A 27,682-nucleotide genomic window follows, 5' to 3' on the forward strand; every position below is an offset into this window, starting at 1 on the left:
TGTGGCATTAGGAGCCATGGAGAACCAATGCATGCATATATAATTCCAAGAACCATGGACAAAGCTCTGGCTCTTTGACACATTGGTTAAACTAGTACTCTTATACTAGAGCTCCTATTTGGGGACTGAGCCTCTACCATAGGAAGAGATCTACAGCAAAGAAGTCACTACCAAGATGGAGGGGATATCTATTATGGATGGGAGTAGATGGAGAGACTCCTAATGATGATGATCTCCCAAGTGATTGAGGGTAAGTCCTCAATGCCACATGAAATAATAGGGTAAAGCTGGAGCACCACTCATCATGGCTAATGCCCTTTTCAAGAAAATGGTTTATATGCACAAGCTTTGGAGCCTTCCACGAGAGAGATATTCAAGAATTTCTCTAGAGTCATCTAAATAGCTGGCATTGTAGGGTGACACTTGAGTGTTGGTATGCTCAAGTGTCACCCTACATCTACATGGGCTACATATGGACCACATTTTCTTAGAGCTCTATTGAGAGGAGCTCAACAGAATCATCAAGATGGACATTATTCAATTATACACAACCAAGACTTGGTTAACACACCTACCTAGGATCTAGGGAAGAAGAAGGCTTTCTATTGAAAGCATCTCCTATATTCATCTCCCGATAGTTTTGTGATCTGATTGAGATGCATGAACACATATCTATCAACAATGAAGTGCATTGTATTGTTGGTCATCTCCATACATCCCCACACCAATTACAAATAGAGACTGGTTTTCCTAGGGAGAAAATTTTCTATTAAGCTAAAAAAGATGCACTACAAATTAAACCATCATTAGCTCATTAAATAGCCCCAAAACTCAAATGCACTCGATGTGTTTCAATGTCCCATAAACAAACTCCCCCACCTTTGGTTGGTTCCATCTTTGTAAAGAGAGTGTGATAGATCACTTATATCCCTTGCATCCACAACCTTACCCCTCTAGTGGTGGCTACCATCTTCTTCAATTGGTTACTACCCACTCCATCTCTACTTGTTGCCATGGATATCCTACAGCTGCCCTTCATCATCTATGCTTGATCTGTTGAGAGTTGTCATGATGTTGTACTTATGTTTTTGGGACCATCTCCTCAAGCAGTTATCGCTAAGTCTACCTTGGTGTCACTAGCTCCTCCATCAGTTGATTAACCCTAGCATGTGTTCTTGCTATTCCAATTGACACCTAATTGCTACTCATCATTTGTAGAGTGGGTTGTCTTTAAGTTCTTAGCACTTTTTAAAGGAATGTTCTTGGTCAATGATGGTTGACCATAGGGGGGATGGTTCTCTCACTAAATGATGACAATTCATTATCCTCTACTAAGAAGCAATCTTTGCATTAGTCCATTTTTACAATGTTAAATTGGATGAGGGAGCATCACAAACCATCTACAGTGGACAACACACCAATATCTCCCTCGGCCCGCTCCTACGAGTCATTAGTTGTTGGGCTACTCTACCCTTGAGCATTGTGTGCATTCACTCATTCACATTCAATGTTCATTCATTGAACAAATTCTACTCTTTTGCATTTTTGTAGTATTTTTGTCTGAATTATTATATTTTAGATGTATTCATAGATTATGTGTTTTCTCAATGCAAACCCTGCCATATCTCCACATTCCCTTCCCTTGGAGGGTTGGATATGCCAACTTTACAAGCTTGAGATAGATACTAAGGTACACTACATATGTAAGTGCCTAATGTACTATGAGATTAGAGAGCACTTCCATTCCCTATTTCAAGAGGGATTCAAACTACTATCCAAGGTGATGGACTTTCTAGATTAATGCTACCTTGGACTCTTCCCATTGGAACTTCATCATCACCATAGATCACCTCTTAAAATCAAGAGGGAGGTAATTTGGGAATATACATTGATGCACCTCTATTGACTTTCTCAAAGCTATAGCTACACTTGAAATTTTATAGAATACTTTAGATCAACTTCTAGTTCCATCGCAGGGAATCACCTTAAGCAAAGCCACAAAGAGATGCAAAACATATCAACCACACAACTCCCTAGCCCACGTCCTCTCTTAGAGTACCACCAAAAGATAAAGATGATACTCGCACATTGTTGAGCAGCTCTACTTTGATGCTTCAACCTATCCATGATGGATAGACCCATGAGAGATATATTGGGTTGAGTTATTCTAATTTCTCATATCAAATCCACATTGTATTAGATTCCTAGTAGCTTTAGTGCTTTCAATTATTTGTTGTTTTCTAGCTAAATGCTTCCTCTCATATTATGGTTTCTTTACTCTACTTGGGAAACATGATAGTTCCTTGCATTTTAGATGCACATATCTTTTTCTCATAGACCAATTTGGCCTTTTGTAGATGTTCATACAATTGTGTGTGTGTGTGTGTGTGTGTGTGTGTGTGTGTGTGTGTGTGTGATTCAACAGCCACATGGGTTATGTATAGCTATTGGGCAAATCCACATCTCAACACATCACTTAAGGATTGAGACAAGTAGATGGGAGGGTATGGAGATTCAGGATCGTACATGCCAACTTTGCAATGGAGAGCCAAAGACTAATGAGCATTACATATGTCAATGCATAATATATTATGATATTCGAGCTAGATACCATTGTATGTTTCGAGAGGGTTTTGGCTCTCTACGAGATAGATGATGCAGTCTGTTGATCAAAGATATTTGTGATTTTTTCTTTTGGAACTGTAGAGAGGCGCAAAGGTGCTATTGTACGAAATAGACACCCCTCATAGCCATGCACAATTAGACCAAGTGATATCACCAACTTTTTCACTACCATACAGTTGAGCACGGGATTGCCTACCATCGCTAAATAAACAGCAAAAGCAAGGCCAAGTTGTAGAGGAGCTTCACCTTCAAGGGAGCTTTCCTTGGATAGAGCATTGGTACTCAATCAAGCAAGATGCCGACACCCACCTAGGAGGAGGCATAGACACCCTTATTATTGATAGATTACAACTAGCATTGAGCACCATAGAAGACAAATGCCAGGCATCTCAACCAACAGAGCTACATTTCTAGTTGAGGAAGAGATTTCACTAAGAAACATGGCATTGATATTTTCTTTTTCTTCTTTCTTAGAAGTATCACTTGCATATACACCACAAATATATTCTTACTAAGTATATCACCTAACATCTAGTCTCATATGCATATCTTTTATCTTTTAAGATGAGAGAGACATTTCTTTGTATGCTTTGTAGTCTCATAGGCCACATTGGTCTTTTAGAGATGTTAGTATACTCTTTTTCTTTCTTTCTCTCTCTTTTTCTATCACTCTCTCGATGAAGAAGCTTAAATTAAATAAGATTATTTACATCAAGCCTTCTAACCAACCAAAGAAAAACCCAGCGATCGCAAGCCAAGCCAAAAGGCCACCAAAACACAATGCACAAATATCATGTGGGAGGCAACATGAGTGGAGCAAGCAATATACAGCCATGAAGCAACCACTTTAGGGAGGACCAAGTCCGTTAAAACCATGGAAGAAATCTATTATAACAATAATCCTTCAACATAGGCTAGGTGACTACATATACTGGAGGCACAATCAAAAATAAAAGCATTATGGGTGCATGAAATGTAGCAAAGAGCAATCCATCTGAGAAAATAGAAGAGACAAGGATGATCAAACTGCAAAGCAATCAAAGAAGGCATCTTGCGCATGACCCAAGAATGGATGGCCGCCCATTACTAAGTTACTTACAATCACACATGGAAATAAAGCTCCAAATCTATCTTGCAATAGGAAAGGAGATTAGATGAATTGAGGTCTCATCGCATGTAATGAAAAAGATATCGTCACTATGGGAGATCATGCGAGCATGCAACACATCCCCAATGGGAAAACCTGCAATAAGCAACCTCCATATGAAACTTTCCCTTGATAAGGAATTCTGGACTTCCACAGTTGAAGAAATCTATCCCTCCACTTCTCTCTGCTATCTCAAACATGCCATACTTTGTTGGCTCTCTCACTGGCCTATCTCTTCCTCTACCATCTTATGGTAAATTTAATTAGCTAATCATTTCAAGAAATCATCTAGTTTCACAAACACCCAACCTTGCCAAGGAAAAGAAGATTGAAAAGTAGGCAATGAAGTATGCTATTGAAGTTGATCTTTCAAGGTCGACCAAATTTGACCATAGGGTTTAGGCACCCAAAAGTACTAGCGAATGGGACTGGAAGAATAAAGAGAAAACTACCCAAGGAAAAACATCACATTTTGTTTGCAACCCCAATCTAGCCATCCAATATTTATCTCACTGCAATCCTTTATCAAGCTAATCTAGCAACCTAGATTGTCCAACACTTTCGACTATAATGAATTAGCCTCATTTCGAAGAACAAGAGCATATCTAGCTATAAAGTGAAGAATCTCTTGCCAGGAGTCAATAAAATGAGTAAGGACAAAGGACACTAAAATTTTAAGATGCGTACACATGGAGCCAATCAAATGAGTAAGAACAAAGGACACTAAAATGTTTTATTGAGAAGATTGGTGTCCCCCATGGCGGATTGGCCAACACTTCTACCTATAATGAATTAGCCTCCTTTCAAAGATCAATAGAATATCTAGCTATAAAGTGAAGAATCTCTTGCCATGAGTCAATCAATAAGGACCAAGGACACCGATCTTCTCAATAAAACGTTTTGCAAGATTTGGAGTAGCAACATACCACCAAGATATCTGTACCTAACAAACAATTCCCTTTCTTTTTCCACAACATAAAGTGGATGAGTTGCACCAACTCCAAGAGACTTATTGGCCCAAGTAAGAAAAGAATGTATGAAACCATACTATTCATGATGGATTGACCCACTTTCAACTGCATACGAAGAGGCCTAAGATTTCTAATACATAAACATGTCATGAACTCAAGAGGACATCCAATCAAGCACGAGGAGCCACATCTACACTAATGGGATATCCTAAGTGCTAAGTAGCTTCACCTTTAGAAACAACCACTCCTTGCCAACCCAAAATTTACAAGTCTTGTTTTCGTGCAAGAAACCAATGTAGATTGCTAAGCATTTATCTAAAGCCTTGAAGCTAAACCAAATAGACTCCAAATGGCAATTGCCCTGTTCACATTGGTCTAGTCAACCTTAAGAAACATAAAGGAATCATCTACCAAGGATTGACCCAAAAGTTGAGCACCACTAAAAAGCGTCAAACCAACAATCTCCCCATCGGCATCCTCAACGAAGAAAATGAGACAAGACAATCTCATATGTGATCCCCCCCCCCAAGCCCCAAATCAAAGTGCAATATGTAGCACAACACCCCAGCCGATGGTATCAATAAGAGAAGTTATACAAGGACCAAAACCCATGGTGGACATCAATTGCCATAGGAAAGACCAAGTAACATGATCAAAAGTTTTGATACCTAGCTAGATCAGAACCACCTACTGGCCAAAGGCTTTCACATAATCAATCCCCATCTGAAATTTGAAAGATTATGCATGATTTTCTGTCCCTTAATGAAACCACACTAACATGGATGAATCAACTACAAAAACACACACCTCTGTTTTTTCTTTTTCCTTTTTTTTTGTAATGGGTAAAATATATTAAATACGAAAAAAGGTACAAGAAGAAACACCTCTCTCTCCCCCTCTCTCTCTCTCACTGCCTGCACCCACAACCTACAAATTTCCTTTGGTATTTTATTATTTTCTGAAATGTATACATGCTAACATCAAACTGTTTGGAAGCTTATCAGTGCAGCACTAGCTGCGCATCGGATTCATTTTCCCATGCAGCAGCATTATCTAACGTGGTATAATCAATCAATTCATGTTGCTGGCATTATAGAGTGACCCAGTTGAAGCTTCAAAAAGCATTGATGACAATCAATCTGTTTTTGGAAACCAACCACAACACTCCGTGATTCTGAAGTCATCAAGAACTGATGCTCAATACCCGAAAAAAAGTATTAAAATTACCCAAATCCTGCACAAACAAACAGATGCAGAATCAAATGCATATAAGATATGTACTCAATTCACAGGGGGAATTGTAAGTTCCTGTACAAAAGGCATGCGCCTTAAACCAGGCTTTACATTGCCAAAGGCAATTAAAAAAGGAAAAGCCTGAATAGCAGTGTATGGACATGGATAAAGTCTGAGCCTATAGCTACAAAATTGCACCGCATCGAAAGGAGGCAAGACAGTTCAATGGCCTTACAACTTTGTGATTTTCCAGGAGAGACTACCTACCTTTACTTCTACAAGCAGGCAAGACAGTTCAAGAACTTTGAACTTTGTGATTGGAGATCTTCAAGAGAGACTACCTTCCTTTGCTTCTACAAGAAGACTGAATCAGCCAACACAATTTCATTCACAGCATCCCTCTGCCACAAGCTGTATAGATATCTTGTCATAATGGCACCATTTCACCTCTACTGGGGCATTCTTCAATGCTGATGCATTTAAGCAGTGCCATCCGTATACCACAGGCTTCAAAGATATCTTATTGTAATGGCATCATTTTGAGCAATCAACAACCTACAGGTATCTTTACATTCCTGAGTTCATTAATAGAACAAAAGTATGTTTGCTCTCCTTGGCATGATTCTTAAATGCTGATGCATTTACGCTAAAACTTTCTTCTCCATCACTTCTGACTTGATTCTCTGATGCACACACTTAGCCACCTGCTAGCAGGCATTCTGCACGTTTGCCACTATGTTCTTCATTCTTTGTGGCACAAACTTTCCCCAGTGGTGGCAGACATTCATCCCCCATGTCCTTCACCTCTGTTGTTCTTTCATCTCAACTCTGTGACACATACTTTCTCTACCAGTAGCTCCTCAGGCTGACCTTGTAATCGTGCCACTTCCTTCTGCATATAACCCACCTGTCCCAAGAAGAGCGAGTCTCATCAAACACTATCTCGATAAAAGTGTCAAATTAGAGAGAGAAGCATGCTTCCAGATCTCACAGAAAAAGAGAATCACCTCATCTTCTTTGATTTGAGCAAAATATAGTAGCTCCTCATTGATGCTAATCAGCTCTAAGATTCGGCGCTTCTGTTCTTCCTGCTCCTTCTGTAAAGCTTGAAATTTTGCTGTGAGCTCAAGCTTCTCAAAGATGAGAGAATCAGTTGCTATTTGAGCAGATTTCAGTCTTCTACTCAACTCTTCGAATTCTTCATTTCTTTCCTGTAATAAAGACTCGAAGGCAATATAATTATCTTCGTACTTTTGCATCAAGTGATTTTTTGCCTCTCGAAGATGTCCCAGCTGCCAAAAGCACCCCTTCATTAATACTAAATAATCCTCTAATCTGAAAATCTACCAAGCCTAAAAGATTACAGAGCTGTTTATAGACCCAGAAATTCACTCCTCGTTCCTAGTTATAAATAATAATTGTAATTGTTCCATAACGTGAATACATCAGTTGCAATGAGAAGTCCAAGTCACAATTATGGATTGTACAGGCAAAATGCCTCGAATTTTACAAGTGGTTTTTCCCCAAACAAAACCACTATAAAAATATACAGTATAAGAGGAGAACTTTTCATACAATCCTCCTGTTCTCCCATATTATCTTTGGGAGAACTTGTGTAAGTTTGAAAAAACGTTATACGAAAAAAGAGTGTGCCTTTTGAGCTTTGTTTGTGCTCAGAATGCACCTATCATCAATACTGGCATTTCTGCAAATGCTTGAGATACTTCAGCATCCATGCAGAGTAGTTTCTCTTCGAACTCCTGTATGTATTTTAGGGCCTCTTTGGATTCAGATCGAATGTTCTGCTCCATATTGTTTGTGCATCTTAACAAATGATTGCAGTACTCAAGCTCATCACGTCCATTATCATCCATTTCTAGGTCAAGTTTGAAAGGAGATGTTAACCTTTCCAATGCAAATTCACGTTGTGCTAGTTCAAACTCTGTGCATGATAATTTTAGCTTCAAAAGCTCATTTCTGTTTCTTAAAGATTCCTCCTCTTCTTTCACAGACTTGAGTAGTTTTTGACGTCTGGCCAACATTTCTGATAGCTTTGCATTTTGCTCCAACGTTTCTTGAAGTAGTATCCGACGATTTCGTGCCTTATTCCTCAGGACAGAGAGCTGTGCATTTTCATTTTAAAGGTCACCTAATAGAAAGACCAAAAGACAGGCATGATGTAGTAATTTCAAACAGTTACCTGTTGTTCCTTGGCCTGGGAAAATTCTAGCAACTCTTCATTGATACTGAGAAGTTCCTCCATACGATGTCTCTGCTCCTCTGCTTCCTTATACATTTCTTGAATCATTGTTGTAAGGTCATACTTCTCTATCAACCCAGCTTCAATTTCCTTTGTAATACTTTGAATTCTACCTTCAAGGTCCTCAATTCTCCTATCTTTTTCCATGCATGAGGACTCCAGTGCAATCACCTTAAATTCAGTTTGTGCAATCTGCTGCATCAAACCATTGATTCTGGCCTGGTTGTCTCCCCACTAAAAATCAGAAAATAACGTGGGTTCAAAATTAGGAATCAGACCAGGCTATTCTTAATTAGACACAGAAAAGAGATGTAGCAAGAGAAAGCACACTAAAACAACTCAGAAACTATTTATGTTCATTTTCCTTTCAGGAAACATGAAGCAGATTTTAATTGAGTTAGGTTTAGACTAGTCAAAAATGTTAAAATAACGAGGCCACAGCTTTTCCACTCATCACAGGTTCAAATTTCCTGAGTAACATTGTCAGAAATTGGTGTCTTCTGTTTCAAGAGAGGTAGACAATGGTACATTGTCACTCCAAAAGATATAGCAGAAATCTTCTATGTTCTGGTCCTATAAGGACAGATGCTTACAGATCTGTCTTACAAAGCAGGTGGCAGTAGGCTGCAAATAGACATACTGCAGGGTAAGGGGCACCAGAGATCAAGCAGTTCCTCATGTAGCCAATACAAACCTCTTCAGCATGTAAAACAAATCACCCAGTTCCCTCCTATTACTCGGCTGGCCAAGGTTGATACTCAAGTGTAAGGTAGCTATTCACTGTTCATTACTAATGTCATGCCCACATGAAAACCAAGGTATCTACTAATTGTAATTCCTCAAGAATCCCCTAACTTCCATCAGCCACCCTGCAGTTCAAGGTAGGTATGGGTCAACAGAAACCTTCAATGAGAACAAAGGCATTTGATGCCCAACAGAAACCTTCATAGCTGCACTGGATCTTGTTATAACACTGCAACTAAATTGTCTTGTCATCAACTAGTTACAAATTCAAATCTTCTCTAAACAGTGAGCATCCTGATGCAGCAGCAAGGAGGAAAGCTGCCACCTCTTACTAATTTTAAAAAGAAAAATCAGGAAATTTCATATTTCTCCTTGAACTTGAACTCGCCACATAAGAATATGCAGGCTGTTAAATGAAGGGCTCAGTCTGCTGCCGAGAAACCCAATTAAGATGCAGGCTGTCTAACAAAGGGCTCAGTCTGCTGCCTGGCAAATCCAATTTCCCCATGGTCCCCTCGAACAAGCTTAAGTCAAGAAATCGTAGATTTTCACAAAGTCAATGACGAGCACTGTGAGGTCCTCATGTGGACCTACATCAAGCTGTAAACTTCCAAATAGTGGAAATATTGTCAAAGATGCCCCATTCTTGGATGAATCCAGTTCAGAAGACTGAAGCCTCAATCTGATGGAGCTGGTCAAAGAACATAGAAGTTCTTGCCCCAAAGTGTGTTGGATCCTCCACTTACTTCTCTACCTGGTGTTGAAGCTTCTCTACTGTCCTTGTAAGATAATAGTCTCCTAAACACGAAAAAAATACGAGAACCCAAAGTTGGAAACAATCCTCCTATCATACATATATTATAGCGGTACTATGATGTGTACAAGGGTATAGGCTGCCAACACTGAAACCATGTTGCACTCCAGCTGTGAGTGACATCCTACACACTCAATGACCAAACAGTCGAAGTAGGCCTTGCTGCCCTATTCAAGACAGGCAATGATCTGTCTCCAACCAGCCTCGAAATCACCACTGTGAGAGACGTGAATGTCTGCGCAACCAGCCTAGTCACTATTTGTAACACCATGTAAAGTAAGTGAAGTATGAGCCTTCTAGAAAAGGCCTAAATCCTAGGTGCCACTAAGGTATCCGAAGACATACTCCATTACCTGCAAATGATGAATAGAAGGGCTGTGCATAAACCTGCTCAAGTGGGATACCACAAATTGAAGATCAGTCTAGCATGGCACAAATAAATGAGACATCTAAAAACCTGTTGATAAAGAGCAGTGTCAAAGAACCACCACTATCATTAGAAAGTGAATAAGATTCAAGCTCCAAGGATGTAGACACCAGTTTACAATCCTCGAACTAAAGGCATTGTAAGGGCTGTCCAATATAGTTGGATTGTGACAACATAAAGAATAGAAATCGGCAAATCTAAGTTTTGATGCCATAAAGGAGTATGTATCATAAGATGGTATATGGCTGGAAATACGGAAGGCACATAAGTTCCAGCAAGCTGTTTATCATAGGCATCAAGTCTACAAAGACCTTTTGCCAAAGCAAGGATAGAAGAATATCTGATATCATATACAGCACACCTTAGACCATCAAAGACAACCCAAAAGCCTAAAGTGGCAATGGCTGAGATATAAATCAAATTCTTCTCAAAGCATGGCACATATTAAGCATCCTGCAAGAGTAAATAAGTCCAAAAGAGACCGTGATGAATTGCCTCTCTCCAATGCCTTTCACAGCAGCATATGATGCACTATTGGCACCCATAACAATGCCCCCTTAGGTAAATGAGAAAGAAACTGCAAAACCCTTCTACAAGAAGTGATATTCTTGTAAGCGCTACTATGAAACTACCAAGAACTTGTTGCATAAAAAACACATAACCATCAGCATGAAGAGATGAACTTGTTGCATCAACAATCACCATAAAGAGATGGATTTATATTAACACTATATGAAGAAAGTACAATCTTGATGCTTGGTGAAGTTGACAGTCGTGAGTGGGCCGTGGCAGAGGCCACTGCAGTTTGCTAGACTGGACTCCATCTTCTTCCAGCAATGTGCTCATGACATACAGTGATGTCGTGCCCTAGATTTCTACAATAATTACAATCCTTCGTCTTGGGGTTGGTACTTATTTGGAAATGGGCTGAAGAGTGACCAGCATGAGAAGATGCTGATTTAGAAGTAGCATGAGAGGATAAGGAATCGTGACTAGCATATGTAGTGGCTGGTTTGTGGCCAGCATACCTCAATTTGCATTGGGATTTGCCCTTTGCTTTTTGTTGCATGGAAAAGGCTTGCTCTACAGTCATAGTGGCATTGCACGTGACTTTCCTCTTTTTGCAATAATAGAGAAACAAGCATGTCAAAGGCACAGGTGACATTGCTTCCCACAATCACTAATCTTAGTGTGATAGCAAAACCTTGATAAGATTTGGACAAACCATGCAATGTAGTAGACATGACCTAATTTTCATGAACACGTTCAATAGAAGAAGATGATTCTGTTGAGAGACGAAATGGTGTTCACTAATACCATATCGAGAGATGGTAGGGTTTGCAAATTGCCGGGAGAAACATAGAGAGTATGGCAAACATTGAGACAAAGAAACTCAAAAATAGTGAAGAAGAATGATGATGAACGATGAACACTGAATCATGCTGATACAATGGAGCCAAGGTTGGAGATGACTTCACTATCCTGGCTGATAAGGCAACAGCACCTTGAAGGAAACTACATTGAGAAAGGAACGAAATGCAATCCTTCGAGCAGAGGTCACGATGATGAGGAAAAGAGCTCCTCTACGGAGGGAACAAAATATAGTCCTCCAACCTAGAAGACGGAGGACAATAGTGGAGGGAGAAAAACATAGTCCTCAGGACTGTTGAGGATGAAGGATATGCTGAAATCTCTCTGGGATGAAGGCTGCTACCAAGACTATTGAGCAACCAACTGGAGTAGAAAATGCAAGAATACCTCATGACGATCTTTCTGTGTAAGTGGCTACAGGCAAGAAACTACTAGGCACCTCTTCAGCAGTAAAGAAAACAGAAAAACACAAGTATCTCATGTAGAGCTGATAAAGAAGCTAATGATTGGAAACTGTTGCCTAGGTGCTGGGGTGGCAGCAAGAACTGCAAATGAAAAATAATGATAAAGATGATCTGTTGTACTAGTCCAAGGAGAAGTGAAACCAGCGAACGCAGCAATGAAGATGATGAAGAATAGGTCATCAGGTTGTGCCGACTCAAAACACAACAATCTAGAGTGTTTGGCGCTGATGGCAATGTGAAGAAGACCTCTAGAATGAAATTGCTGGTTGGTAAGGAATCATGATCAGCTGGATAGCACCACAAACTTAGATATCCGCCAAGGTAGGGGTGTGGACAACAATGGTAGAGGGCTGAGGCTGAAGGTGTCATGGAGGAATGATGAAGAATGAATGAGAGAGTAAGTATGGAGTGAGGATGGATGAATGCCAATGACCTATTTATAGGCACATGAGTCATTGAATTGTCAGGGGTGCACCCCAAATCTCTCAAGTGGCGCCCACACCCTAATAAATGATATAAATGATGCCTTTTGGGGGCTATAAATGGAAACCAAACTAGGAATTAATGGAATGGAATGCACTTAATGACTTTGGTGTCTCACTAATGGAATACAATGCACTTAATGACTTTGGTGTCTCAACACCCCCTCTCCAACCCAAAAAGGTGCCCTAGGAGGAGTGAAGGAAACATTCGCCACCCTGTAATCCAAGTATTCCACATGAAAGGACACGTATAAGAGAGAACAATAGACAGTGTGTTGATGGTGCCCAAAAGTCGACCTTGGGAGAGAAGACACTAGCTCAATGTCTCCATAACTGGTAAGAATGTGAAGGCATAGCTACCAAGTCATGGCTGAAACATTCAAGGCCCTAACCTAGGAAGTGTTAGTAGATTGTCAGCTCGTGTGTGAATTTGTGCATGCTAGATGGGCTAGGCTTTTTAGTCCGTATTTCAGGCATCATTTTAGTGATTTTTGTGTGGCCTTTGTGGCATTTTGTGCCAGTTTAATGATGGTCCATCAACTGCCATATTTGGCATATTTTGGGCCTATTTATTTAGGGGCTCCTCCTCTTTCTCAATCATCATTATTCTTCAAGTGGTCTTCCATTGGGGAGAGGAGCCGATGCCAAAGCCCAAGCAACCAGTGACTCATTGTTGTACCCATCATTCGCATGTTTGGTATATGAATTCCATTTCCTAAGCACATCTCTGAGTTCTCTTCCTTTGCAGTGTTCTTTTGTTTTTTTTCTCTTTTGTCTTGTGTTCAACAGTTTATTTCAGCACTTGTCTATGCTTCCACTCCTGCACCACTTTTGACAGGTAGAACTTGCAAATATTGGGTATCAATAGATGCGATGGCAGCTTAATGTTGACCAACCCATCCAAGGGAAGATTAAGAATGCAAGGGCTTTTCGCCAAAGCATGCGAAGGATTGCACAAGTAAGGACTCCCTCTGAAACTAGAGGAAGTAGATCCCCCTCAGAAGAAAGCGAGATAGGATCTACCTCTAAAACCCCCTCTGAATCTAGAGTGTTTGATGACAAAGGAAGGACTACTAGTGGTGCCAGAGAAGGTATCTCAGGTTACAATGGAACAAGGGCTAGATTGCTCCCAAAGGTGACCTTTTGAAGCTGAGTAGAAGACGGATGGGACGTTAGGGTATCACAAATAATCTCTTTGATATCCATGGAGCCAAATGAGGGTGGAGGGGACATATGTAGTCCTAGTGAAGCCATGGGTGGGCAACAACCTCTGCCTCTCAATGGAGCAAATTGCAAAGCCGAAGGGGGTGGTAAACTGCCACAATCTTGCAATGGAGTGGACTGCCAAGCCATGGGAGTGGAATAGCCTATGTCTCTCAGTGGACCGGACTACTAAAAAGGCAGTATCCAATAGCCTCCACCTCCCATTGGAGCCAACCATAGAGCCACAAGTTGTGAAAGCCATTGGACCCGAAAGTAGGTCGGGAAGCATTGCAATGGTCTCCAAGAGGACTAATCACCTCCTGAGGTCTTAAGAGCCTCCTTTTGCTCACAAGGACTTAGAGTGCATCATATGCATCTTATTGCCTTGAGCATTAAATTTTGATAGCCAATGCAGAATGATCTCTGTGGCCCAAAATAGTGAGGTGACCCAAGGATTGCCACGAGGTAGATGCATATACTTTGGTGGGTAGGACCCCAAAGGTTAGAGAGTTCTCATTGCTTCTTAGCAACCCCCATACTTGTGCTAGTCTAAGTAGTTGAAAACTTCAGAGCTCCATCCTTATGACATCAACAATAAGATGCTCCAAAGAAGCCCTTGAACCACTACCCAAGAAACACCCAAATACTAGACCAACTATGAATCCCACGCGGTCTAATTTCAATAAATGCCTACAACTTTGGACTAAAAATCCCCTTGAAATGATTCAACCTACCCATGAAACATGACACAAGTCGTACCAACCACAAAGAACATAAAGGGAATGGGCATTAGACTAACCACCAAAAGCCATCTCCACCTCACAACAGTTCTTCCACTTGAGAAAATACTTGCAAAGAAGTTTCCAACAAGAACCAATTCAAACTCAAATGGAATGTAACGAGCAATATCTTCTAGTTGCAAGACTTTTTCAATCAAGAGGATCATTTTACCTTGTCCCAATCGATATTTCAAATGGTTTCTGTGGAACACTTTGTGAGCTTGGATGCCCAGAGGTGAATCCAACTGATAAGGCATAATTCTTATTGAAGGGCACGAGCGGAAGTACTAAGGTAGTGTATGCTTCAAAGGAGGTGTATTCAGCAGTAGAGTGTGTGCAGAGAGAGTGGAGACTCGAGAGATGGGTGTGTATTAGCATGGTACACACAAAGAATAAAAGAATGTATTTATACTTAGGGTACCGTACACTTACACTGCAAGGGGGTGTTCACATGTGCAAGTAAATCTATACAAGAGTAGTGAACAGGCCTTTACACCCAACAACCACACTTGAAGGTCCTAAGTGAACCTTTAACCAACTTTCACTAGTCGAATGCAATGCTCATATTGAGCCTTTGCAAGACTCTTAGTAAGAACATCTACAAGGTTATCCTATGTTTTGATTTTAGTCTGTGTGACTAGACCATCATCCAGAACCTGTCTGATAAAGTGATACCTCACATCAATATGTTTGGTGCATGCATGAGACATGGCATTCTTAGATAGGCATATAGCACTCTCGCTATCACATCCAAGTACAGGTATTTTGGTGGGCAGCCCAAAATCCTTGACCACATGATCAAGCCAAATAACTTCTTTCGAAGCTTCAGTGGCTGAAATATCTTTTGCAATCTAGAGCACCAAGAAACTGCCCCACCAATCAAGGTAAATATGTACCCGCTAGTAGACTTGTGACTATCCAAGTCACTTGCCATGTTTGCATCACAATATCCCTACAAATCTAACGTACTCTTTCCGTAGCAAATACATTTTCTTTGTGTGCCCTTAAGGTACCGGAAGATGCATTTCATTGCTTCCCAATGTGCTTTGCCAAGATTTTACATAAACCTACTAACAACTCCCACTACATAGCAATGTCAAAGTCTAGTGGCAACCATAGCATACATAAGTGACCCACACGCTGAAGCATAAGGAACACCCTTCATAGAGCTGGCTGCTTTATCATCTTTTGGGCAATCTGCTTCACTAAGCTTAAGGTATGGTGGTAATGGAACACCAAGTGGCTTAGTATCTACCATAGAAAAACGATCAAGTACTTTGCTGATGTACTTTCCTTGGCTTTTATGCTTACTAACAATAAGCATATCATCCACATAAAGCACAAGTATTGTAAGGCTTCCATCATCAGTCTTCTTTATATATAAGGAATGATTTGCATTGCTTCTTTTAAACCCATGTGAGAGTATGAAGGCATCTAATTTTTTAGACCACTATCTAGAAGCTTGTTTTAAACCATACAAGCTTCTCTTAAGCCTACACACCAAGTGTTCCTTTCTTGGCATAACAAAGCCCTTTGGCTATTTCATGTAAAACTCTTCTTCTAAATCACCAATGTCTAGGAGCCTATTTTAAACCATACAAGCTTCTCTTAAGCTTGCACACCAAGTGCTTCTTTCTTAGCATAACAAAGCCCTCTCGTTGTTTCATGTACAGCTCTTCTTCTAAATCACCATGCAAAAATGCAATTCTAACATCTATCTAGTCAAGTTCAAGATCCATAGATGCTACGATAGCAAACAATACTCGAAGAGTGGTCATTTTAACAACAGGTGAAAAGACTTCCTAAAAGTCAATCCCCACTTTCTATGTGTAACCCTTATCAACAAGTCTACCTTTGTATTTGGGTTTGCCATCCATACACTTGATTTTATAGACCCACTTGTTAGAAATAGCTTTCCTATCTTTGGGCAATGGAACCAAATCCCAAGTATCATTCTAATACAAAGATTTCATTTCCTCCTGCATAGCTAGCTTTCACTTTGTCTTTAACTCACATGATAATGCCTCTTTATATATGAGAGACTCACCCTCATCTGTGAGTAAAATGCAGTCCAAAGAGGAATCAAACATCTGTATAGGTCTCTTGACACATGTAGACCTTCTCACCCAATGATCTATGTTATCACGCAATGGATCCACATCCAAAGAAATGTCAATGACCTCATTATTTGGCTGTTGAACTGCATTTTCAGGTTGCTGCAATACATTTTCAAGCTGCTGTAGTTCATTTTCAGCATGCTCATTTTGTTGCCCAAGCTGATTTTTAGCATCCCTTTGCTGCCCATTATCATCTAGCTCAATGATGATACGCTGATTATCATAACCAACATCAAATGGAGCTGCATTTTTAGTGGTGGCTGATGGCTGTTCAAGTGGTTGATCATGCTGAAATTTCACTTTCTTTTTGTCCAAATCACTAGATGGGGCGTTTTTCTGCAACTTTGACTCATTAAATACCACATCTCAGCTGCGTAGCACCTTTTTCATGCTTGGAATCTAAACTCTATAGCCCATTTTACCTTCATCTTCATAACCCATGAAGACGTCTCTGTGGGATTTCATGTCAAGTTTGGTTCTGCTATTAATAGGTACATGTACATAGCATTCGCAGCCAAAGATCCTCAAGTGGTCATATGAAGCAAGTTTACAAGACCAAACCTCTTCAAAGATGCCATTTTCAAATGCACAATGTGGAGATCGGTTGCAAATATGCACCACAGTTTTAAGTGCCTCTCCCCAAAACGATTGCGGGAGATTAGTTGTGGACAACATGCACCGAATCTTCTCACATAAAGTGCAATTCATTCGCTCAACTGCACCATTAGATGATGGATTATAAGGAGCTGTAAACTCCCGTTTAATCCCATTCACATCACAAAACTTATTGAATTCTTTAGATACATACTCTCCCCCATTGTCTGTTCTTATGCACTTTAGTCTTAAACCCTTTTGAGTACAAACAAACGTATAAAACCTTTTAAAGGAGTCCAAGGCCTCACTTTCATGCTTAAGCAAGTAAACCCATAGCTTTTTAGAATGGTCATCAATAAAGACACAAAATAATGGAAACCACACTGAGTTTTTATTGGCATGGTACATATATCAAAATGAACTAAATCCAAATTATATGCCTTCCTAAAGCCTCCATGAGAGTATGAACTCTTTATATGTTTTCCCAAAACACAATCATCACAAAAGTTAAGCTTTGAAGTTTTCACATCAACTCTTCCAAGTGAAGAAAGTGCCTATAAACCCTTTTGGCTCATGTGTCTAAGACACTTGTGCCATGACTCCATGTGTGACTACACTTTTACAAACTGCAACAAACTTTTCAAGAAGTGCCTTACAGTGAAGATAATATAGAGTTCCCTTTTTACCACCTCTAGTAACTAGCATGGATCCTTTCTATATCTTCCACATTCCGCCACCAAAGGTAGTGAAGTAACCCCTGCTGTCTAACTGCCCAACAAAAAGCAAGCTCTTCTTAATGCCAGGTACATACCTAACATCATGAAGAATCAATTCCTAGCCATTTTCAAGAGCCAAGTAATGGTGCCTACTCCTGTAATATCACATGCATGGTTATTCCCTAGGTAGACTTTCCCAAGGTTACCTTCTGCATAAGAAGAGAAACACTCCAAGGATGAAGTTACATGAAATTCAACAATCCACGATTGTGACAAACCATCATGAGCAGTCGACAAGGTATCTATCACATCCCTTTTAGTGATATACATGTCTTCCACTATCATAGCATGTGGATCTAAAGATGCAACCAGCAAATCAACATCTTTATCTTCTTCTATCTCCTCAATAACAACATTAGATATTGCATTTTCCTTCTTTGTTTCTTTAGGGATAGAGCTGTCATCCTTCTCATTCTTTTTACCTTTTACATTAGCTTCTTGCATTCTTGTTCCTTTTTATAGTACTTGCAATCGAGCTTTTTATGCCCTTTACGTCCACACTCATAGCAAGTGACATCTTGCTGTTTTCCTTGCTTTTGCTGCAAATTTTGTTCTTATTTGCAACATTTGACCTCTTACATTGTAGGCTAATCCATTGTTTTACCCACTTGCCTTGTATCTAATCTCCTCATTAAGAATAAAACCATGCACACCATCAAATGTCAAGCTAGGGTTGTTGCTCAATGACACAACCAATGCTTCCCATGAATCTGGCAAGGTCATGAGCAACAAGATAGCCCTCAGCTTAGGATCAAAAGCCAAAAAGCATGCATCCTATAATTGACTCAAAATACTAGTGAAAGCATTTAAATGCTCTAGGCGGGCTTAGACTCATCAAGTTTCAAGTTGACTAACTTTCGCATGAGATGGACTTGATTGACAGGAGTTGTATTCTCATACGTAGCTTTGAGTTCCTCCCAAACTGTATAAGCAATGGTAAGTCCCTTGATATCAATCTGAGATATCATCTGTAACTGCCATTTTGATGTAAGTAATGGCTTTCTTATTCATTTTAGCCCAATCCTCATCTGACAAAGCAACAGGCTTATGTTTTTCCAAGGGATCATCACAATCCTTCAAAAAAAGTATACCCTACATACGATCTTTCCAAAGATTAAAGCCATTGCCATCAAATTTACGTATCTCAAAAAGATTCTTTGTGTCAAATGTAGATGCCTTGCTAGCCATCTACGGCAATAAAATGCCGAATACTTTCAGCCAATAGCAAGGTTGCTGAATATAACAGCAAGTACACACACTTGTACTTCCGAAGGTGTCCAAGAAGCAGATATTTTGCAGTAATTTCAGTCCCAAGAGCTGATTACAGCATGTACATGAACCAAATCTGATACATATGCATGAATGACAGCTCCCACTTCAATAATACATCACCATAACACCCGAATGCAATAACCCAAGTGTTGTATGTACCACTGTTTCACTGCATAATGAGCATTCAGTAATACATGTTCCAGGAAAAGCTACCCTTTTACAACATTTAATACATCCCAAGTCCAAATTTCTCCCACTTAGCAGTGAATCTGCTGTAATTTCACTGTCAAAGCACAAGTCGGCTCAAAATGCATCACTGATGCGAAAAGCCCCAAAACTTTTGCAATAAATCTGCCTCAATTGCATTAATACATCATCCCGAGTGTCAAATACACGCAAATGTTGCAGAAATTTCACAAATTCTGCAAAACCCGAATTTCGGGGTCAAAATGTGCACAAATTACAGTGAAATTGACTTAGCTGAGCAAAATTTCACTTGTATAGGAAAAGCCCCAAATTTTCAGAAGCAAATGCGCACAATGTCTGCAATTTCTGGGTCCGACCTCACTGTTATGCGTGACCAGCATCAAATTTGGGAAAAGCCCCAAATTTTCAGGCATAAATCTGCACAGATCTGAGCACTGTGCTTACGTGCGCAAACCCCCATCAATGAGCAGGGGGCAAACTGTAGAAAATAATAAAATTAAAAATACTAACGAATAAAAAATCGATGAACATCTTGCTGTTGACCTGCAGCCGTCGCCTGCTCATCATCGCCCGCAATCATGTGTTGTTCATGGCCTGCAACTGGTCATCATAGACCTGTTCATGCCGTTGACTGGCCACGCCTACCTGTCGCCTGCAAAAAACACAACCTGCACTTCACACCAGCTGTCGTCTGCCAGAACGTGACCTGCACCTGCTGCCGTTGGTCACAATTTGAAGTGCGCACACTCTTGCCGAAGCTCTAATACCAGAGAAAAGAATGTATTTATACTTAGGGTATAGTACACTTACACTACAAGGGTGTGTTCACATGTGCAAGTAAATATATACACGGGAGTAACGAAAGGGCCTTTACACCCAACACTTATATTCTTAGTAATCCAAAAAGTCCACAATACCTCGAAGATAATATATAGCACTTGCCAATAGTTATTGAATTGAAGTCCTTTGGGACTTTAAGGTAAACTCACATGCCCTCTTGTAGACTTTGAGGAGTACGATTGTGATTTAGTATAAAACATAGCACAATCCTAGGTCGTTTTAATACTTTTCTTTGCAATTTTCAGCTTCTTCAACATATCATGCAAGAAGTTGACCACGGACAGCTTTTTTACTTCCTTGAGCTCAATAGCAATCAATGGTTTCAGATCATAACTATATGTCAACATAAACAATCAAATCCTTTGGGTCTATCCATCAATCTTAGGATGCTCCAAGGACAACATAGACAATCAAGTCTCCAACTTCTAGAAAATTGTTTGCCAAAAATGGCCAATGAACTTAGGATCACAATCACTAACTATTTCCTTGGGTCCTCAAAACACCATAAAGTTTATATAAATGCTTGACAAAAAGACTATCCAACTCATGCCTTCTAACCGTTATCTTGGCCAAATGAACCAAGCCGACTTCGTCAATCAGTTGACTATAACCAAGATTTCATCATGACCTTGATTCATACAAGGTAATCTTATTGCAAAGGTCATGGAGATACGACCCCACTTTTTATCGAAAGTTTATAGAGGATGTAAATTCCTCATGTGTTTCTATCATTCAACTTTATTAAGCTAACACTGTGGGGACTCACACACATGAGATTAAGCCCAAGTCTATATGTGCAACCAATAGCAATATTAGGTAGGCAAGGCCAAAGTCCGGTGTATGCCAAGGTGTCCCGCACATGGCACATCATTACACTCATACAAAATCTTCTTGCAAATACCCTTATCATCAAGCACATACACTTTGCCTTACTTGAACAGTAATCCAATTTTTATGAAATACTTGCCAACATCTTCCTCTAGAATCGAATTCTTGATTGAAACCTAAAATAGGACACCCAAAGGGGGGAGAGAGAGAGAACCACCAAATATTGAGCTCAAGCCAACAAGGGTGCAATAATCCTGTGCGAGGTCCACACTACCCGCCAAGCCTCTCATCTCAAAGGAAAGTAAAGTATGAGTGATGATCCACCAAGCTTGTGTTATCATATAGACATTGTTAACTCAAGCTCAAATCGACATTGAGAAGAGGCACCATCATCACATTATTTCAAACCTCAAAAAACTTCAATCTAGATAGGTGTGTTCTCCTACTACAGTGTTGAGAGTTTCAAGATGATACTTCTCAACAAACTAGTCTTGCATCAAGTTATCAAAAGCTCCACCATGCACCCAACAACAAGCAAGAAACCCTTTGACCATTGCCTTACACAAGCACAAGATCATGTCAACTAAGATAGATGAATCCACACCAATTGATAATTGCGATAGCTAAAGAATAGTGACCATGATGAAAGAGATCAAGAAGTTGGAAACTCAAGGTTGTCGACTTGAATTACATCTCCTCTAACAAGATTTCCTATTGTGCATTTCTTGAAGCAAAAGCACATTATATGATTTGACACAATTTCTAATAAGATGGATCAGCAAGTTTTGTACTGTCTACTCACCTAGTCCCACAAGATACGATTCCAATTTGATTGCAAGGGCGTGAATTTCTTTTCCAATTCAGCTTTGAGATCAAGAATGTGCTCAATGGAGGGAATAACAACTGCATTGAGCCAACAGCCCCATGTGGCGATGATGGTCACCTTTGAGATTCAAACTTCACTCCTATTCAAGCACTCTGAGGCTAATGCAAATATTGATCCAAAGATGCATAAGTGTCACTAGGTCTAGGGGTTAATTCACGGAAGTAAGATGCGCTTTTATGATTGAAAAACATTGGCTATCTTAAGGGAAATAACTCAAAATTGAAGAATCGGTCATTTGTATTTCTCAAAGAAACGAACGAAAGAAAAACATAAGACGTCTATGCATTCTTAACAAATTGTTTTTTATGCACTGCAAAGTTTGTCCTTAAAAATGTGGGGCTGTATTCCACGTGTCTTTAAAAAGCACACTGTTGCACTCGCTACAGGTCCCAACACTTCTCTTGGTCTCCAATGAAGCAAGATGTTCAATACAACAGCAGATGTCGAGCATTTCCAAACCTCAAACCTAAGCAACTAAGCAAGGGTTTTGAGCCTCGGTGAATTCATGAAATTGAGCAAGGGTAATCTAGCTCCATTTGTGTTGTGCATTTTGATCTTGTTACTCTAATACCATGTAAGTAAATGCTAAGGCAGACACAGAGAAATGAAAATGTATGATGCGCGATAAACATAGTCTGATGAATGCTCAATGAAGATGGAGTATGGAGATGTTGAATGATACAAGGGGCCATGCACATCTGAGTCTCAAGAACCACAGAAGAAGTGAGCTGAGAGTGGTGCTGGAGACACCAAGAATAGCTCTGACAGTGCATTGTACTGGAGACAGATCCCACAACACAGCAGCACCAGTCCATGGGGAATGATGATGATGTGGGCAAAAGTGGAGGGAGTAAAATCCAGTCCTCTAGGCAGGAGGATGTTCAAGGAGATTCCAGGCAACTAAACATGGGGTAATGCAAGCTGAAACACAGCCCAATCTGGAGAAAATGGTGCAGACAATAATGACAACACTCCTCCACCTGACAGCAAAAAATGCAGGCATCAGGTTGCAAAACACAGACAGCATCTGGAGGATGATGACATGACAGCTATGAGAACTGCATAGCCAAATACATCCACCCAGATCCCATGCAACCCTATGAGACAATGAGAAAAATTACTTATAACACGAGAGTGTTTACATTTGTTCTGCCTCAGCTTTCGCAATATATGCTTGAAACCAATTTTGTTGAGATTATTAATTGAAATAAAGCTTTCATGCAGTTCACCCTTCATAGTATTGTTCACACAAGGGCATTCTTCTAAAGATTCTGACAAATTAGTCTAGCCATTTGTGATCCTAAAAGCTTAAGGTAATAGAGACCTCTGATATCTTTAAATTAAGGATATGCTTCAAGCAAGCACCACTTCCGTACCACCCTACTTATGTGCAAACTTAGGACCATTGTTCCATTCCTTCATACAACTAAGTGTTATGTACACTACTATAACTCAAGATGGTCACAAATGCAAACGTGTGCCACCTTACTGGAGTTACTATCACAACCAATGGCTATCATCCTGGTGTGATCTTGTCACAGAGGACCAAATCTCAAATGAAACATGCTGCGGAAGTTAATGCTCAATGTAAAGACCTGGTACACACCTTTGACCATCGGCTATAACACCATGCTGATATTAATAATTGGGGAAAGAACTTCCACAGTTGTCACCTAGTTTAGTATCATCCACACATGGGCATGATAACTCCAAGATTCCCACAAACTAGTTTTGTGATCTCAAACCCAAACCCGTAGTATGAAACATAGCATCCATTACCAATTGTAAGTTAAGCAGCTACTAATTCTGTTTCATTTTCATTTATGTCTTCAATGTAAAGAACTTACTTTATCATCGTGACATGGTTCGTCCTCAGATAGAGGCATTTGATGGCTACAGTTTGGGCACAACTCTGCAAGCTTACTGAGTGTTTTCTTCAGTATGAAGAGCTCATCTGTGCATGGTAGATGTAAAAATGTAGCCATTTAGAGCATATGCAAAGGATAAATAAAAAATTATAGCCAATTTAGAGCACAAAATATTTCTACTATGGTAAAATTGAAGATGTGAAGAAGAGGTGCACCTTCAATTGCTCCACTATAAATCTTGAAAGTGTCATTATCCGTAGAATCATGCAATCTAACATCATTGCATAAGTTTTCTACAGAAGCCACCATGATTGACAGATAGGAAGCCACAGTTTCCAGCACCAATTTATCACTGCTTGAGCAATCTGATACTTGAATAGCCCTGAATATTCATTCAGTAAGAACAATAGCCCATCATTCATTAAGAGAACATTCACTACAAAGTTGACATACTACTTTTCATTCTGGTACATTTGCCCTGATTCAATGATTTAAAATGTCTATAATCTGACAAATCCCATCGCATATTGCCAATGAAATGACTTGATTGCATTGAATTAAACTTATGTCAACTATTAAAAGATTCAACCAAGCATGGACCAATTAACTAACAGTTTTTAAAAAGCAACCAATATATAAATACCTATCAATATCTGGTGTGGGTCCCTCCCTCACTTTTCCTTCAGCCATGTTCTTTTTATCAAAACAATAGGATACATTTTCACTTTGAGGATTTTTGCTATCTGAACTGTAACAATACATATCAACATGTGTGTTCAGATATCCAATACTATTGACTGATTGCAATGCACTGCCAGTTACTGCTTCATTCTGAGTATTGTTAACCTTTGTCCTTAAGAGGCTACAAGTTCTGGTATTTACCTGCCAAAATAGCCATTCAGAAATGATGTGTCAACTGCAATCAAGTATATTTTCATGTTACAATGATCAAGAATATGCAAAAAAGGATTTACATTCTGATTAACCAAATTGAGCCATTATGGGATGAGCTGTTGAAGAAGCAAAATTTTTAGTTACATACTGTGTCAACAAACTTGTCTGAAATGATGCTTCTTTCAGCTTCAACATCATGCAACTTCAGCCTTTGAAGATCTGCCTTGAGTCTTCGAATCTCTAGATCTTGTTTTTGCACTTCTGCCTTGAGTCTTTTGATATCCAGGTCTTTCTCATCATGTCTCCTCCAATCGTTGAAAGATGTACTTCGCATCCCTGGACCATCTTCAACTATCTGTGTTCGGTACATAACATTACCCTTTTTATCATCATAAATTGGTGAGACATAAATACAGCTATAATGCCCTGTGAAGTCCTGTTCACAAGGAGCTTGTCCTGTACAGCTAAGGTTGTCCTGAATGAAGTGACTCGGTGCTATTTTCATTGACTCTGACTTTTCAAGAAGCCTTAAACGCCTCTCCAACTGCCCAACAGCTACCTCAGCATTTTCTCGTGCTGATTGATGCCTTCTTATGAGCTTCACAATCTCTGAATTTGATAGTAGGTCAGACTTTTTCTCCTCATTAGTAGCAGCATGTTGAGTTTTCCCAAGTTCATCAGATTCAGATGAGCTTTCACTAAGTCCAGCGTCTGTTGCCATCTTTCTTACTTGTTCAGCTTCATGTCTGCTGTCACCACTGGGAAAAGGCTCTGGTGTCTCACCCATGTTGTCTTCTTCTGAGCTTCTTAACAGGTGCCTGGTTTGAAGCTACATAAGTGTCAGATTCCCTCTTCATAACCAACATAAAATACACATGATATCTATTGCAACATAGATGCGAGTTGTATAATTAATTCAAAGCAATTTGTATTGTATAGACATTGTTCAACACGTTGCAGTGTCACAGCTGTGCATGACAAGAGCACATACATAATTGAAAACAGCAAAAGAAATCATTAAGTCTTGACAACAACTGAGCACACATATGCACATGCCTGCATGTGCATTCATATGTGCATAAGTGCATAGGTTCAGCAATTGGATTTCTGGAAAAACAAATGACGTATTTTTCCTGCATATAGCAAAGGTCTTTCATACTCTGAAGCTGCCATTTTATTACCTCTTGATTTTGGCCATTTCAGTTTCATAGTACAAAAAACCACAGAATTTTATCATTACATCAAAAGCACTGAGTCACTATCTTGGAATCTGAACTCCTGCAAAGACAGGACTGCTGGATCATTACGAGCCTGATGCTACAATTTATAACTGATTTCTCTCGTCAAACTTCTTCATGTGTTATTGCACAAATTCTAAAGAGTAATGGGCTTGACCGTCCTAAATCATCTTTAGCAAAGTATGCTCGTGTCACAATCCAACTTCATTGCATGGAAACTTATCAAAGATAAGTAGAACCACGCTCATCAAACAACGTCGTTTGAAGTCTTATGTTCCAAATACCTGCCCTAGCCATATGTTGAAAATCAAACACGGTGCTAATGTTAAAAGAACTGAGATCAACTTGACGTACTCAAAGAATCCAAAGGACAAGGTTACATTTCAGATTCAAGGCTTGAATGCGTTCTGCAGAAAAAACAAACAAATCAGAAATACCTTAAGAGACGGCGATCAAAGAACTGCAATCAGCTCCAAGTATCACACGCTTTGGCCAAATAATCAAAGGCTGAGTGATTCTGCAGATAGAACGGACACAATATCAAAAAAATATCTGAGATATGAAGATCAAAGAACAAGTAGCTTCAAGTACTATACTGTACTCTGGCCGAATATAAGATGAGAAAACGCAATTTCAAAAATTCTCTTTCAGTAAAAGACTGAAAAATACCTCGGTCGATAGCGAGCGAGGTGCAGGCGCAGGATTGTATGACAAGTTCTTGAGACTGACGAGATGGAAAATATCAGAAAGGCATGAGCGGTGGAGCTATGTCACGTGCGACAAAGAAAAGGCAAGGTGTGGAAGCAGGAGGCGAGGTGTGGAAGCAGCCACCTTGCCAACTGCAGAAGGCGGACGCCGTGGGGGAGAGAAGCGCGCGCCGGGAGGTCATACTTGACAGTTGGCAATAGCCGGGCCAATTCTAACGACGTCGGCTCGCCGGCAGCCGCCTACCTCACATCTCTTGCGAGTCTGCCAAACAGACCGCAATATATTATAGAATGAAAAATCAACATTTAGTCATTAAAACGATTTAAACTAGAAACTTTACGGGGTCCTTTAACACCCTTTTGGGGGAACCGTGGACGTCTAAACATGCCCGCCAGCCTTTAGACCAGCCATTAAGGCATGTGTGCCTAGCATAAGAAGCCAAGAAGCCAAGTTCAATCCCTAGGCTTGAATCATGGACCAATGAATTTCAAGCTCTACCTGTGTAGGGCACTCTCACTGTATCTAATGACCTGCCGTAAATGGCATCACATTAAAAAAGAATAGAGTGGCATTGTCAAAGAGGGTTGTAGCTCACGTGGTTTGATCGTATGGGTATGTGAGTTCAAAGCTTGCGGTTCACCCTTGAGGCATTTTTCAAATTTCAAGGCCTCCCAATTTTAGGAAAAAAAGAATAGAGTGACATTGGATGGATGGTAAGGGAAGTTTTTTTTTAGCAATAAACATGTGCTCTAGGTTGCATCTTTTCAACAACACGTCTACTTGCATCCAAACCTTCTTTCCCATCCCATGGAAACAAAGAAGAGGTTGAAATATGACCAGTTTTTGGGGCCAAAAAAATGACATTAGTTTTGGTTTTATTGCTCAAATGTATTTTAAAAATGGCTACTTTCCACCAAAATAAACTTGAACTTCA

The 27,682-nt window shown here is 39.9% G+C and overlaps 1 protein-coding gene across 3 annotated transcripts; it reads right to left on the bottom strand.

Moving 5' to 3' along the window:
* Window positions 1-5,955: 5,955 nt before the first annotated feature.
* On the bottom strand, window positions 5,956-27,012 carry LOC148032140 (uncharacterized). 3 transcript variants are annotated; one of them, XM_087682773.1, is made up of 9 exons: window positions 26,710-27,012; window positions 26,478-26,557; window positions 24,951-25,620; window positions 24,552-24,790; window positions 24,124-24,290; window positions 23,888-23,994; window positions 8,177-8,470; window positions 6,984-7,268; window positions 5,956-6,883 (listed from the first exon to the last, which is right to left on the bottom strand). In XM_087682773.1, exons 3-9 carry the CDS (start codon window positions 25,587-25,589, stop codon window positions 6,794-6,796), a joined length of 1,821 nt encoding a protein of 606 aa, XP_087538899.1. In that variant the 5' UTR covers window positions 25,590-25,620; window positions 26,478-26,557; window positions 26,710-27,012; the 3' UTR covers window positions 5,956-6,793. The 3 variants fall into 3 exon arrangements, with proteins under 3 accessions (XP_087538899.1, XP_087538898.1, XP_087538897.1); XM_087682772.1 differs by lacking the exons at window positions 5,956-6,883; window positions 6,984-7,268 and adding an exon at window positions 7,294-8,099 and having other exon boundaries at window positions 24,951-25,631; XM_087682771.1 differs by lacking the exons at window positions 5,956-6,883; window positions 6,984-7,268 and adding an exon at window positions 7,295-8,099.
* Between the last annotated feature and the right edge of the window lie 670 nt (window positions 27,013-27,682).

Source organism: Lygodium microphyllum, chromosome 8 (genome assembly GCF_053477565.2).
Source record: "Lygodium microphyllum isolate KBCC chromosome 8, Lygodium_microphyllum_v1.1.10, whole genome shotgun sequence".
NCBI classification, from domain to species: domain Eukaryota; kingdom Viridiplantae; phylum Streptophyta; class Polypodiopsida; order Schizaeales; family Lygodiaceae; genus Lygodium; species Lygodium microphyllum.